Raw genomic sequence first — 16,463 nt, forward strand, 5'->3', positions numbered from 1 at the left:
GCTCTCATTGTCAGGACACTGTCTATGCTCTGACTGTTTGTTATCTTAGTCTAAGAATGTGTCAAAGGCTGTCAAACATCAGCACCATGACCCTGCATGTACATGCAATTAGAAGCGTGAATGATCAGAATTAGCTTCTTTTTTATATCAATCAGATTTATATGATTTCTGGGCCATGTAAACTACTTTAAGAAATGTCTAAGCCAAGAAGAAATGGTTTATTGTCATTTTATTTCTATCCCAGTCCAGCATCCAGCATTGAAGAAAAAGAAAAATATCAACATTACAATTATGTGTTTTTGTATAACATTACTGATCTGTTTTGTCTTCACGAGTGAGGTTAATGTGATCTACACTATGTATTGGAACTTACTAAGGTACACTGAATCTAAAAATGAGCCCTTAGATAAATATAGATGACTTTGTTACTCATAAACATTTTCCATAAAACCTGAGATGGACTAAGTGTACAGTATATGACGTCATGTTTCAATAACTACTAAACAATCCACCATGTGGACAATCTAACAGAAGTAAATTGTCTTATTGGCTCGGGATTCAGCTGCGAGAGTTTTCATGTTTTTCCTTGTTTAGTTTTAGTGTAACACTGTTAATGTTTGTCTTGGCAACTGCAACAACACTTTGCACTATTTTATATTTTTGCCTTCTAAATTCCCTGTAGTTTTCCAAGAGCTATGTAGGATTAAAAACAGTTCATTTATGTGCTAGATTAAATCCTAAGAGTGACACTACAATTATGTTTTCGGAAATAATTTAGATTTGGGTGATAATTTAGTTAAAGGGACAGGTTTTATAGCTCAACAAACAATGGTGATCTGCAACATAAAAAAACACTAACGTCATGAGCTGTGATGTAATGTGAGTCACAACTGATAAGATCTAACTAGATGTAATCTGCACATTAATTTCCCAGACATGAAGAACAAATATTTGTCCAGGGTAAACCCTCCCTGAATCCCTTTTCAAAGGCACATTAATCCAGGATTAGTGGCTCTTGTTATGATTATCGTCAGTGTCAGAAGGTCTTGGGGGTGAGAACAGGATGTTTGGACAGAGACCTTTTTCAGTAAGAGAGGCAGAGGGCATTGGTCAGGGGACTGTTGCTCTTGGTTTTGGCAGAGGATCTGGCTGTTGTTCTGGTTCTCATGGCACATGATCTGATTGCCGGGGCTGTTCATCAAAACTGACACTGTCTCTTCCAGCTGCACCAGCAGCCACAGCAGGCCTAACAGATGAAGGACTTTGGTGTAAAAACAGACACTGATGACAAAGCTCAACATTCTGTAAATCAAAAATATAAATAAACAAATCCTATCACGTTAACACAGAGACATAGGGAAAAATACATTTGTGATGGCATGCACTTGTCAGACATGAATGCATGAATGTCAGACAATGTCTGCAATGATAAAAATCAATCTTGGGAAAAGGATCCACAACAGAACTCAAACTAAAATGCAATGAACAGGCATGTAATTAGCAATTAAATTTTCCCAGCTGCATGGATTTTCTTTTTCTTTCCAGCCATCTGGAGAAAAAGTAATAAAACATAAGAAATCTTTTTTTAAACATTATAAAAAGGGTATTTGATTTTCATGGAAATGTCTTAAGACTCTGTATATAATACAACGCCGAAAAAAATCCTGTTTAATTTCTCCATGTTTCTGTTCTCACCGGGGATGGTGAGGGTATGCTTATTAAAGGTCCCATGGCATGAACATTTCACTTTATGTGGGTTGTTAGCATTACTATGTATTCCCCTAGCCTGCCTATTGTTCCCCTGTGGCTATAAATGGTGATAGGTGTAAACCGAGCCCTGGGTATCCTCCTCTGCCTTTGAGAAAATGAAAGCTCAGATGGGCCGATTCTGGAATCTTGCTCATTATGAGGTCATAAGGGGCAAGGTTACCTTGGGTAAAGAGACTTCAGATAGAGTATTAGGGGACCACTAAGGTCTATACAAAAGCATCCAAAGAGCACCATGTCATGGGACCTTTAAGATTAAACCAGTTCAAAATTACAACAACAGAAAAAGCTCAACTGCATCTACTCTAAAATATGGAGTAAATCAACCTTGCACCTCTATTCCATTTACAGTGCATCCCACCTCCTTCCCAAGTTACTACAGAGATAAAACTTTCTAGAGGGAAATTTTCCTTTTCATTAACTCCATTTTAGTTATCACCCGTTGGCAAGCTTATTATCCTTTTAACTCAAGATACTACAAGATACCAACACTCTTTCATCTCAGTATATAATCTTTCCTTTCTCCATCTAGTGTCACCCTCAAGTAGAATATGGATCTTAACTGAGAAAGATACTGGTTGTGTTAATTCATGGCTTTTTATATTTTAGATAAATTTTTACAACCCAAACAAACAATAAAACAGTCCTTCCAGAAAAACGTGATTATGCAATTGCATAATTCAATGCATAATCAGCCAAAGTTTACATATTTATGCGGGGCCCACATTTTTTTCAACAATCACAAAAAACTCTGCATTTTTCTGGAAGGACTGATAAAACAGCTCTATTTTATTAATAATAACCCTGCCAGTGGATACCTCTTATGATCACACTCCGTTCACGTATTGGGGAGTGGTCTGTGAGAGCAGTGTGGAGACAATCTCAGCCCGCTGTTTTTTTTCTTCTTCAGTATTTCAAGTACAGCCCCTTTAAAGTGACTATTTTTGCATAATAAACTGACATGAAACAACATAATTGCCACCCACGCTATAACGCCTTTTACTCCGCCTTTAAGTCCACACTCTATTAGTCCTCATCCTAACACCCTCCCAGGCCGCTGGGAGTCAGTTATGAGTGTTTCATGCATAACAACAAATTTAAAATAGCATTTCCCTCACTCTGTCCCCATACTAATTGCTGTTGTGCTTAGCTGAAAATTTCATTTATTTCTTATAACATCTTCCTCTTTATCTTGATCATAGTATTTTCATGCTTTCCTAAGGTAAGAATGCTATACTGATCTCAACAACTTAAAAACTTTACAAGATAGCAGCTCGATCCCACTTAGTCTATCTAGTGCATTTTTCATCCAGGCATCTAATGATGCGCTTAAGTATACTTTGATACAGTCATTACTTTAAGAAAGTAAGTTTTCACAAAGTGAAAAAAAGGCTCAAAACTCACAAAACTAGCTTTGTACACACGTGGTCATTAAAAACTTTCAGTTCAAGTAGAATATTTTAATATAAAATATATGCTGGTTTTTCTGCTCCAGACAGGGGCAGATGTTTTTTCTCACCAACGCAGTTGTTGATGAGTTGGGGGGAGCTGGCACTGGCCAAGGTCTGCAGCAACAGGATACACACTCTGTCCCTGATGGCAATGGGTAAGGACTGGGCTGCCGAGCCCCCAGCTGTCCCAAACAGTTTGAGCCACACATATAGGGCCGAAGCTTTTAGCGCTTCATCTGGGTAAAGCAAGGCCGAGCACAGGTGCTCCAGCAAGGGCACTGGTGGACAGAGATGAGAGACACATGAGTACACATGAACATACAGAAGGAATAGACAGGAAAAAAGAAGAGGATACATACATGATTGTGTGGGGAAACTGGGTCAACCACAACAAATAAATATTACATGTAGTGCAACAAATCAAGTAAAGTGTGTTTAATCAAGCTATGTATCATACAGATAACCAGATCCTAAGATAAAGGGGGAGCAGACAAAGATACCCAGAGGAGAGGTAAAGGTAATATAAAATGGAAATGCGAAACTGCTGGGTTTGTGAGTTTCACCTGAACAACCTCTTTAGCCATGACGGACAATGGTAGAGCCAACTTTGGAGGGAAAGTTTCCATAAGATGAAAGGAGGAGAGAGCACAGTTAAATGGTAGGAAAAATTAAAGAGTGAGAATAGTATGGGGGTGAAACAATGGATATGACACATCTTTGATGTGGGAGATCTGGGTTCAATTCCCACTGCAGTACATCAGCCAATGTGTCCCTGAGCAAGACCCTTAACCCATACTTGTCCAGTACAACCTCTGACATATACAGCAATTGTATTTTCGGTTTGGATAAAAGCATCTGCTAAATGACATGTAATCTAATGTAAAAAAGGAAATTTTAAAAACAGACATAGGGGTAGAATAGGGGCACATTCAGGTTGACTCTCTGACATGATTCAGCATCACAAGAAGGGAAAAAGAGAATGGAGAGACACTCTTGGAGAAAAGCTAAGAAAGAATAAGAGTACACGTGATGGAAGGTGAGACACAGACAGAGAGACAGAAGAAGCTAGAGAGAGGAAAGTGTGCAGCAGAGCTGGAGGTGGAAGGAGACAGAGGAACAGAGAGAGTTTAGAATAGAGAAAGAAAGAGATGTCAGTGTAGGAGAGCAAATAGCCCAAACCCAGCTGCTCTGTGAAGCAGATCAAAAACCCATGTGAGGCGAAGAGGCTCCCAGACATGTTTGATTAAACCACAATGTATGAGGTGGCTAAGATGAGAGCCAGGCATAAAGAGAGGAGAGAGCGAAAAAGGAACAGGGGGAGGAGGGAGATAAGACCTCTACGAACAGAGGATAGAATTGAAGAATACAATTTAAGAGTGGTGAAAGAATGGGCAGAAAATAAAAAAGCCTTACTGTGTTTCAAATTTTATACACAGAAACAGAAGCACAAAGGACTGAAACAAAAAGGATGAAATGCTTTTCTTTTGCTTTCTTTCACAAGAGAAAAACAAAGGTTCATTCCCGTTTGCCTTTAATACTGCTTTGCTGACCCCACTGTGACGCTGTGAGATACCACTCTCTGTTCGTCTAGTGATCTGCTTTCTACAGTATTTCTCTGTTGTTTTTGCACTTGTTGCTTCAGCCTGCTTAACTAAACCTCTCTCTGGCTTTTTACACTTCCAGTGTTTCCCACATACAAAGGGCATTAGTTTGAGCCATCCAAATAAATCCACCCCCAAGCTGAAAAGCTTTCTCTGCACATCTTTTTTTCAAATGTCTGCACAGAAATTAAGATGAAAATAGCAGACTGATCTGCCAAAAATGAAGCATTTATGTGTAGTCTAATCAGAAATAATATGTTCGTTCTTCATAAATTAACTCTTGGATTTTGGAGCTCTGGTAATCTCAACCTCTGAGAACCACTGCAGTCTGTCCAATTGTCCCTTATCTTACCCGTTATCTTTGTCTGCCTTCCTCTTTCTTTATCTCACTGACTTTCCTCCCTGCTCTCTAATTTAGTCTGTATCCAGTCTTCAGTTAGCACCTAAGGGAGCAAGACACCAGCAATGCAGAAAGAGGGGGGGAAGACAGACAGACAGACAGACAGACAGACAGACAGACAGATAAATAGATAGATAGACGGACAGATAGATAGATAGAGATAAAATACAGATTCAGGCAGAGAAAAACATAAGGGGCATACAAACTGAGGGGTTAATCAGTGAGATAGAGAGGCAGACATGAGTGTTGGGTGCTCTGGGCTCCTGCTGTCATTTTCTGTGCTATTTAGTCCTAACAGCCCCACAGAGAATTGTTGAGTGACAGGCTAAAGACAGGCACACACAGTCAACAACCCATCACTACCTTTGGCTGCTCAGGTGAAACTTGTGGAACTCATGAAAATACATGAAGGTGGACACACGCAGCATAGCAAAATAACTATGCTTCCTACTTATTTGGCACAAGGCCCACATTCACGCTTGCCTTTAAAAAACAAGCATTCAGGCATGACACAAGCACACTACAACACACATACACTTTGATTTGATTATCGTTGCCCATTAAACAAAGTGGCGTAATGGTTCAGTGAGTAGACGGACATCACACAGGTGGCTGTTATAGAAATTGGGGCTTTTGTGTGGGTGGGGTGGTGAGGGCTGCAGAATTGTACATAGATGTAAAGATATAAATATATCCATATATGTGTAAGATTAAGGGGAGAGGTTGGAAGATCATGTATTAGTAACTTGTGTAGCTTTTTATATTTTCAGCATGATTTGGCATGGGATTGGCAATGCAGACAGAATTTTAAGTATGGACGCCGCACAGTTATCTCAATGCAGCTGGAGAGTAATTGAAAAGGTCAGAGCAGCTATAGACATTGAATTGAGAAAGTGAAGGGGATATGAAAAATACAGTTTTATGACATTTTTTAGAAGCAGGAGTGGAATAGGGTACAGCATGGCAAAGACTAATTCAAAGGTAGACACAGTACAACTATTTCTGTGCATTAAGAAATGTAAATTTGAAGGTCAATACAGACTGTTATGATTGATTTGTGGATATCCCTGTGCCAAGAGAACAAGGGATGCTAAAAAATTTGAATATACTTTCTAGTGCTGTCAAACAATTAAAATATTTAATCGGGATTAATCGCATTAACGCCATAGTTAACTCGCAATTAATCACACATTTTTATCTATTCTAAATGTCCCTTGATTTTGTTTTGTCCCATTATTTTTTCTTATTTTAATGCTCTTGACATGGAAAAGTGGATCAGCTTGCTTTGTGCAAATGTTTTTTTTCATTGAAAACAACCTTGTTATATGTATCTATATATATATAGATATAGATATAGCCTCTTGTAGTGCTCAATTTCACAAATAACATTATCACTTGGAGCAAATAATCTCTCACACAATGTAACACTGTCCATCAAAGAAAGGGTGAAAAAAATACTTTGACGATGCTTGGCCATCAAGTGGTAACAGTTGGCAACTTTTAAAAAGTCAATCTTATTGGCATCCATTTCGGTGTCTTGCGCTCGCCATCCAATCAAAACTTAACATTATTATTTGGCCGGCTCGCAAGCCCAAACAAGTGTGTGCGGTGTACCTGGTTCTGGTCTCGCTAGATCCGGTATGTTGTTGTAGTTTTTCTAACGTTACTAGTTGTCGCAACAGCATGTGAAAAAAACTACATAGTTTGCTAGGCCAAAAAGAACGTTACTCTTGCAATAAAAAATTGACACCGTTAAAATAGGTTTGCGTGCACGTCGTTAATAACACGTTTAACTGACAGCATTAATACTTTCATATTGTTCTCTTCCATTTGAAGCAAACTGGAACTAAATTTGTTTCTGGATCTCAGCTTTCAAGGAGAATTGCTTGTGTCGCATTATTTTTCTACTCAATTTTGATTTTCAGATGACACAGTGAAGATAGACATGAGAGATGTGACAGCATAATGAGATCTCATTTGCATTTTTTTTAAACTCACCCAAACCAAATTGTATTTATGGATCATCTGGTCTTCCCCAAAAGAATATGCAACTTTCGAAATGTCAATCTGACATTTCAAATTACAAAAGCTGTTTATCTTCTGCCCTCTAACAAAGCAATGTTGACACCAAAGTGGACTCCCATGTTTTTTTAAACAGCAGCTTTTGGTGCATCTTTATCGATTTGGCCTGTAAGAGCTAGTCATGACCATGTAAGAAACTTACAAAGAAAATGAAAGCACACTGCTGTTTCTACACCAGGGCCTGTATAACTGTTGAGACATGACTGGTTGTCTGTTGAAGTGTCTCACCATACTGAGTCACCAGACTATGGGCCACGTTGGGAACTGCTTCCACTATGTTCCCCAAGAAGTTGAAGGTGGGCAAGGAACCCTTCACACTAAGCTGGTCACTCAGCTGCACAGGGAAACACACCAAAAAATCAATAACAATAGATATACAACAATGCAAAGTTTCACAGCATATTGCACAAGATCAACAATTACCAGATACACTACACAAAAAGACAGTCTTTGACATTGTAAGCAGAAATTAGTAAGTATTACAAAAGATAACCAAGGCTACAACCACACTGACACGTTTTTGTTTCAATTTGAATAACATTTGCTACGTTTATGCCTGTCGTCCACAATACTCCGGCATTCCCGAGCCGCTAAAACAGAGATATTTGAAAACCCCGTTTTAGTTTGAAAACTCTTACTTGTGTTTTATTCTGTACTGACCTGTCCTTACGTGATTTGTCACACCCCTAGCACGTGACCCTTTTTCTGAAGAAAACAATCAACATCAGCCTTGACTACCGGCGGTTAATTCAACATTTATTAATGCTAGCAGCTCTGATGCAGTTAAATCCAGCATTTTATATACTGCCTAAATGTGCAGGAGGCCAGTTATAATTCGAGCGATTTTGTCCAGGCGCGTTATCAGCACGTGCATGCCCAGTGTAAATGTCTGTGATATGTGTTTTCAGGCGTTAGTATGGACAGAGATTAGTTCTGAAATGGTACATTTCAAATGCTTGTGAGGACAGAGATTGTAAATGTAGTAGTAAATGTAGTGTGGATATAGCTTAAGACAAATTACAAAATAGACAATGTTGATAATAAAAACAATAGCAGTCAGTGTGATATGATATATTATGTAGGACTTTCTAAATCCTGTTTTGGGGCAGTTGTAGCAGCAACGCAGGCATTATAAACATTTGACTTCCGCAATACCATAAAAACATACGTGTCTTACATGTAATTCATTCTTTTTCAGAATTCAGAAAACAAACCTGCTTCTTTATCCACTACTCATATTCAAAATCTGCATTCTCAACAGATGGTTGCTGAAATACCATTTTATTAATTATTGCTCATATTATGCTCATTTTCAAGTTCATAATTGTATTTACGAACCAGAATAGGTTTCCGTAGTTTAATTTTTTTTAAATCTTGCACATTGCTGCAGCTCCTCTTTTCAACCTGTGTGTCCAAATGAGGCCATGTACTTCTTTTTTTTTTAAGATTAATTTATAGGGATTTTCCTTTTATTTAATAGTGACAGTAAATAGACAGGAAAGGGCGGAAAGAGATGAGGGATGACACGCAGCAAAGGGCCGCAGGTCGGACTCGAACCAGGGCTGCTGCTAAGGACTTAGCCCACATGGGGTGCACACTCTACTGGGTAAGCTAGAGGTTGCCCCAAGGACATGCACTTTTGTTCCACCTTTGTTGGGAGTCGCACATGCGCAGTACCTAGGTAATCACTGCTAGCTAGTCCATTGCAGAGCAGGAGGGCGTCCAACGCTAGGTGGGCATTTTAACGTGTTACAAAGTGAAGCACATTTCTCACGGAAGTAAAGGCTAGACTAAAATAGAGCTGTTTGGAGCAGTTTGTGAACAGTGTTTTCTCTGGTAGATGGTAAGTCCCTTGGGGGGGGGGTACTTTGGGCTTTTCCTTTTTTAAACCTATAATGTGCACAAAAAGATATATAACACAATAAAGGAAAGGGGAAAGCCAAAAAGCATAATATGAGCACTTTAAATCCTTCTAATTAGGCTCTATTCTAGTAACAAAAATGAGACCTGTCTGCACCTCTAGCTGGTGTTGTACCTTGCTGTCATCACCAGTATACATAGCTTAACTATTTTCCACCTGCAGGGTTGGCTGCTGAATGGGCCTTTTCCACTACTGCCTCCCCCAGAGGTGACTAAACACCAGCAAGAGGGAGACGTGCACACTGTCTGTTTACTAAACAACCCTGGAAGGATATGTTACATGTTAACATATTATATGATAAGATACTTCACAAGTGTTGTTAAATATGAATTTAAGATGCTTAATGTGTGTTCTGTGACTGCATGTGTAAATGAGCAGATATGTTTCTCTATATGTCTGTAAATGTGTTGGTGTCACCTGTTTGTGTATCTCGTCCAAAACAAAGCGATAGGACATCTCACTCTGGAGTTCCAAAAGCAGCTGAACCAGCACTGACACACATAAAAACACACAAACGCAGGCATTTACACATAATGTACACAAACATAAAAAAACAAAAACAGGGAAGCATTTATTAAATAAACACCACAATTCGGTACAGTTTCCCGCTTTTATGAGAAAGAGAAAAACTGAACAGTTCAAGGTATTCTAGCTTTCTTTCCACTTCAATTTTTTCTCCTAACACACACATTCTTTTTGTCTGCATTATTTATAATAGGCTCAATGAGTTTCAAAATGTGTCCTTCACACACTATCTGTCCAAAGAGCAAAAGCAGTGTCAAATTTTAAGGCAATTTAAGCACTTAGCAAAACATTTTTACATTTTGAAAGACTTTGCTGCAGTGAGACAAATGTGACTGTGCATTAAAAACAACTACTTTACTGAAAAGGTAACATTAAGACAAAATTTCCATACACATAGCAGCCCAAACTGAATAGACTAAAATGAAAAAAGGTACTGCAAAGTGTAGCAGTGAAAGAATATCAACAAAACAAGGTCAAAGCCTTCAAAAATGTGAAATTTAGAAATGTGTACTTAGAGTCAATGTAAAATCACCTAGGTAACCATCAGTGACCATTTTCACAGTCACAAAGAGTTCTTGTGTTAGTGTCTTTGAGAATAAAGGTTACTCATAGCCAGTGTGTGTGTGCGCACACACTCTTACACTTTCTGTGTTAAAAAAACTACATAAAAAGTCTGTACGTGTAATGTGAGTAGGGTAGGGTGTATGGTATGGATGGACTAACAGATACACAGACACACACACAGACACACACACACAACTTCTTCACCTTGGTCAACCTTTTCCAGAGTGGCTGGGTCCTCCACGGTGTGAAGCATCCCTAGAGACAGAACAGTGATGACAGGCTAGATTAAAGAGCATAGCCTACTTCACAAACCCATTGTGAAGTACAGAGGTCTCACAAAGCTATAATAAGAAAAAGGAAGCTAGAAGATGAACACTCATACATTAAAAAGGGACAAACTAGGTTAAGAATTATGATAGCTTGATAAATTAGATGATACATGGTACAAAGACAATAAACAGGAATTCATGTTGAGGTCTAATTGCTCATACTGCACAGTCCGTACCCAAATGGAACCTGTTTTTATCAGTCACAAGTGTCAGATCTATTGAATTTCGAGTCAGTTTTGTAGGATTTCCAAAACATATAGCAGCATAAATTGCCATGTCATGAAGCAAGTGTAAAAAATGATTTAAATTTTTTTTTATGGCTGCGCCTGTAAATACAACCATACAAGCATGTTAAAAAAAAGGGACTGCATCTAGTGGTGGTAATGAAAGGCATCTTTTATGTTGGATTACGCTCCTATTGGCACGTGAAGCTCAGTTCAGCAGACCATCGCACAAGCACTGTAATGGCTCTTTTAATGTTTGTTTTCTTCAAATTGGTCAGAGCTTTTACCGGCTTATCATTTTGCCACATATCCTCTCATTGCCCTGATTTGAATAGAGCTCAAATGGCATAATGCTTTATGCAGCAATAACTTAGTGAAATTAATCCAGCACACTGGATTTCACTTATAGCAGGGGCAGAGTAATGATTTTATAAACTAACACACCAGTGCTTTGTACCTGCCATCCTCCTAACATCTCCTACAGAAGACTGGGCAATTCCTTGTGGGGAGGATAATGTACTGGCCCGGCAAGTATTAACCACAATACAAGGCAATTAAAGCTACTCTGCCTGTACGCAAGCATGAGTGCTGCACCAATTCATTGCCCGCTCAAAGATTCTCATCAATCATTGTATCATAATAAAGTAATAATTGCATTGCTATGCAGTTTTATACTCTACTGATAGCTTATTCAGCATAATATATTTAGACAGCCGGAAACAAAACTGTCCACTTGAATACAACCCATGTTAATGATTTTTAGAGTCTCAATTAGTTACATAATTAAATTCTGCAATGACAATACAATTTCACATTTGATTTAATGTGGCTGAAATAGGAACATCAATTACATCAACAGGAACAAAATGTAATACCCAAATATCTGCCCAGCTCTTCAGTTAATGTAATGTAATGTAATGGTTCAATACACAGATGGCAAGTGTGTACTTTGATTATAACATGAACGAAAAGCCGTGAACAGCATGTCAACTCTATTATCTACTCTATTATCTATGCAAAAACATTTCTGTATCATACTGCTCAGGTAATGTGATAAGATCTATTGTCTATCTGTCTCATTGTTCAGTCTGGCCTCGCAGAAAAGCAGTGATGTGACTGCAGCACTAGCACAACTGAGGATTAATCCAGTGGAGATTAGTTCCAAGATTGAATCTCATACAAGCCAGCAAGATGCCAAGAACAACCAGTGCTGGTTAGTGATGCTCAATATTGAATGGAGGATCTGTGCAATTTTCAGTCACACTTACTGTTTGTGGATGCTTCTTGTTGAGTGACCTTACAAACACATGCCCACATTAAGACTTATCAGCTTAATATTTGCAACAACAAAGCGAGAACAGATGGAGAATGAAAGTATGTATGCAGGTTCCACTATTTCTCACCTAGTAGAGAAGCTGTAAAATGCAGAGAGACTCTGGTGTCCTGTCGAAGCAGCTCTCTCAAAGCCCCCGGAGAACACTTAAGCAGACCACTGATACCAGACAGGGCAAAAGACTTCCTCACTGACTGCAGAGCGGAGACAGGCAGGAGACAGATATGGCAGGGTAAATAAGCCTGTGCATCAAGGGAAATCAACAGGATAATGCCCTATCCTAATCCCAAAGGATACCTAAAACGGGAAATGATGAGGGATAACACACACACACCTAGCTATAACTTAACATACACCAATCATTCAATCCGTTTTATTTGTCACATCAAGTCGTGAGATATAATTCCACTGAAATGTAATTCCATCAGCTCCTAGATCTTGTGCATGATTCATCATAAAGCAGAATGTGGAGGGGGTGGAGGCAGTGGCCATTGTTCAGGATCCTACTGGCCTGAGGGTCGCAGCTCATCCTGGTCCTCTCAGTGCTGTCAAATACTGGAAGGATTAACATTAGTAAAAGAAACGCTTCATATTCACATAAGATAAAAATAAAAATAAAAATAAGTTTATCATCTATTCCTCACCGCTATATCGTCACTGTCAATCATTTCAATGACACAGGCCACGCAGAGCAGCACCCCGCCCCCCTCTGTAGGCCCCAGGCGGCCGCTCCATTTTGGGTCATGCCTGAAGTGGATCTTGTCATAAACAATATCCCCACTCGTCATTTTTGGTAGTTACACCTGTCAAACAGAAAAAAACATACCAAGGCTTATCAAGTCATTCTGCAAGTCAGGTAGGTGAGTTACACACAGCTTGACTAACGCTAATTAACGTAACATCAAGCTAATGTTAGCTAGCTAGTTAGCAACCTGCGTCATGGTGCTCAAAAACAAAAGTTGCGGTCTAGGGGTTCTTTTTTCTCCAAAGTTCTCACTAAAAAATACCGAAGTGTTTACAACGCTATCAAATAAAATATATTTATTAAATTCAGTAAACTAACCAAAAGTTACCTAGCTAGCAGACGAACGTTACCCGGACGAGACTCAAGTAGAGGGAGTGAGGCGCATTTTTTACCTTTTAAATCAAAACTTTATTAAACAATATTTAATGGCAAAGGACAGACGAATACTGATAAAAAAAATGTTTTTAAATGTATAAAAGTATTCACAAGATAAATAGTCAAAGTGATTTTCGATTGTTGTTTAATATTTATTTTACTTTTATCAAATGTAAATAGTTAAACATTTTAAATTTTCTAAGAATCTGTTTACCATCTGCATTTACTTTTTGTTGTTTGTACGAGCAAGAATTGAGCTCAACTTAATTAAAAACGATGGGCAAAATAAGAAAATTAACACGATTGTTATTTCAGTGTTGTGTTAATGAAAATAAAATGACCTACCATTTTATTGTAATGGTTACTTTATAAGAAAATATATGTGGTAAACAAATATGGATAATTATTCCAAGCTCATATACTCAATTGTTTCCAGGTAATAATGGATAGAATAACATTGGACATATATTACTATACTATAGGCTACTAGTACTATAAACAATTTAAATTTCAACTATGAAATTTCATCAGTGTATAGAGCTGTTGGTTCATTATTTTGCTTCTCAGTTACATCACACTAAATTATTTGTTTATATATGTGTTCTGTTGGCAGAGATTGGGGCACCGGCTGTACAAACTTTATATCTCATTTCATAAACTTACTTAAAATGTATTATGGAGCTACTGCATCTGCCAAATTATTACATTTTTCACTTTTGTATAACCTCTGAACACCCACATACGTGTTTTCAGATGAGTCCTTTTTTTCAGGTTGAAGGTGTGCCAGAGCTTCGATGGTATTTATTAGGTCTTACATCTTTATCTACTAATAAGAATAACAAAGGTGTCCAAATTTGTCAAGCCATCAGGTGCAACAAAGCTAACAGAAGACTCAAGAAGATGTCAATCAAACAAATATATACCCACACAGTCCTGGGACATACACTTGTGTTGGTGTTCAGAGCCTTTAAACTGATTTCCCTAAAGAGCTACTCAGGCCCCATGTTTCTTCTCAAAGGTTTGTTGCTCTGTAGTTATTTATAGCCTATAGTAAAGCGCTATAAAAAGTGTAAGTGCATTAGAAGTCTCGTTCCAAAGTAGGCTGATATCTTATATCTGAGCAAAAGGCATACATTATGTTTGAAATTATACATCAGCACCAGCGTATGCCTCCAATGAATGTCATTGCTGAATAATAAGCTGTGAGTATACAGTATGGTGGGATGCATGAGTTTGCAGTATCATTTAGCAGTGAAGGCCACAATTTGGTTATCGCCATGACAACAAAAGCCTCTCGGCAACTGAGCAACTATCTGATGACAGGAGTGTGGGGGCGACTTTTAACCACTACCAACATGTCAATTTATAATCTCTCTGTACTTCTCCTTAATCAGAGTTCACTGCACATCAAAGTAGTGCATGACAAAGTGCAGACAGCTCTGCCTCAGTGTGAGTGTGTGTTTCTGCATGACAGTGTGCATGATTGAGCACACGTGTGCAGCAGGCTACTCTCATAGCTTCTCAGTGTGCAGAATGTGTTGCCTTTCTGACAAAATGGAGGCAGAGTTATTCTGTGTGTGCAGGAAGTGGTCAGAGCCTCGTTTGGCTGACTGAAAAGAGTAGCAGACCTTCGAGAAGCAGGTGGAAAATATTTCTTTCCGGAGTCTCCATTTGTGCTTGGACAGGAGCTAAATCCATCAGTCTCAGAGTTTAATTTGCCCCTTAGAGAGAGAGAGAGAGAGAGAGAGAGTGAGAAACCGACAGAGAGCCTCTCTCATGTCTCAGGTGGGAGCCAGGCATATCTGTCAACTTTATTTGACAACTTTTTCACATAGACAATTCTACGGGGGCCACTAAAACACAGAGACAAATGGATTCAGCTTTTCGGTCCTGGCATAAGTAGAGTCTTAACATGCAAGCATTTTTCACATCATTGCTGGGGCTTTGCTTTTCTCTCATTTGGCTTGATGTATCTTGAACCACTTCCTGTGTTTAACAACTCCACACACACAAAGATCAGTCTATAGGGCTAAACAATCACTCAGTAATATATTTAAAAACACCTTGTGTCGATTTCATTGCACCACAGCAGCCATCACTGGGGGGCATTGAACTACCTTAAATATAGCTCTAGACCTTTTTTTTCCAGTCACCAGCCCACACTTTGTCACACCATAACTCTGCTCACGTTAACGTAACATACTGTTTCCAGTGACAACGACATTTACATGTCATAAGGTAGCCACAGCATTTTTTGGTAAAGAGAATTGCAGTATGACAACCACCTATACCTACTGTGCCACTATGAAAAGCCTGTGGGCAGTGGTGGAGCTAATACTCAAGTAGACCTACTACTTAAGTAAAATTTGGAAGGACTACTAGGTATTTCCATTTTATACTGCTCTACTGCTTTACAGAGGTGTTGTTTTATTTGACATCTTTAGTTTCTGGTTACTTTGAAGATTCATATTTATAATACAAAATATAAATCAAGTACATTATGATATATTACTATGGCGATACCCAACAATATATAAAGAAGTTCAAATTAGCTCCAGGAATACGGGATGAAATATAAATTCTGAAATGGACATGCATAATGAGTACTTTTACTTTTGGTAGCCTACTTTAAGTATATTTTGATGCCAATACTTTTGAATGCATGTCTCAACTTGTAACAGAGTATTTTTAAACTGTATATTGCTATGAATGCTGGCTGTAGCCTACAACCTACTTGCCAACATCAAGCTGCTTCACCGCTCATAAACAACAAATATTCCCGCATCGCCGTTAACGCAACACTCAGTCTCTTACTAGAAAGAGATGTCCTAATATGCATTAAAACCATATTGTGGCTGTAACATCCTTGATTATTAATAAACCTTAATAGTCTGCATGCATACAGCAACCTATCAGGTTACTGTCGGTAGCACTTTTTTGTTATATAATAGGGGAAAAAGGTTTAGTTTTGAGAAATTAAACGAGATAAAGTAGGAAGGGGGCGGAACTAGGACGACGTGCGTGTGTGCGGCAGCCTCTCACTCGGGTGTAACGTTCAGGTGCAGTTCACCCTCAGAGGTGAAAACTCCTCAAGTGGGGGCGATGGACTATATCTGACTAACGGATAACTTCATTTATTAAAACAC

The 16,463-nt window shown here is 38.6% G+C and overlaps 1 protein-coding gene across 6 annotated transcripts in view; it reads right to left on the reverse strand.

Annotated features, from left to right (window-relative positions):
- mei1 (meiotic double-stranded break formation protein 1) overlaps positions 1-13,327 on the reverse strand; it is a 57,247-nt gene extending 43,920 nt beyond the window's left edge. For all 6 annotated transcript variants that reach the window (XM_032536612.1, XM_032536611.1, XM_032536608.1 and 3 more), the window contains exons 1-8: positions 13,261-13,327; positions 12,842-13,000; positions 12,268-12,391; positions 10,516-10,566; positions 9,640-9,713; positions 7,530-7,635; positions 3,287-3,496; positions 1,080-1,246 (exon numbers count right to left, since the gene is read on the reverse strand). In XM_032536612.1, coding sequence (XP_032392503.1) covers positions 1,080-1,246; positions 3,287-3,496; positions 7,530-7,635; positions 9,640-9,713; positions 10,516-10,566; positions 12,268-12,391; positions 12,842-12,985 — 876 coding nt within the window. In that variant the 5' untranslated portion in view covers positions 12,986-13,000; positions 13,261-13,327. The remainder of the gene's footprint in view (positions 1-1,079; positions 1,247-3,286; positions 3,497-7,529; positions 7,636-9,639; positions 9,714-10,515; positions 10,567-12,267; positions 12,392-12,841; positions 13,001-13,260) is intronic.
- Positions 13,328-16,463: the final 3,136 nt, after the last annotated feature.

The sequence above is a fragment of the Etheostoma spectabile genome, chromosome 15 (genome assembly GCF_008692095.1).
Source record: "Etheostoma spectabile isolate EspeVRDwgs_2016 chromosome 15, UIUC_Espe_1.0, whole genome shotgun sequence".
NCBI lineage: Eukaryota > Metazoa > Chordata > Actinopteri > Perciformes > Percidae > Etheostoma > Etheostoma spectabile.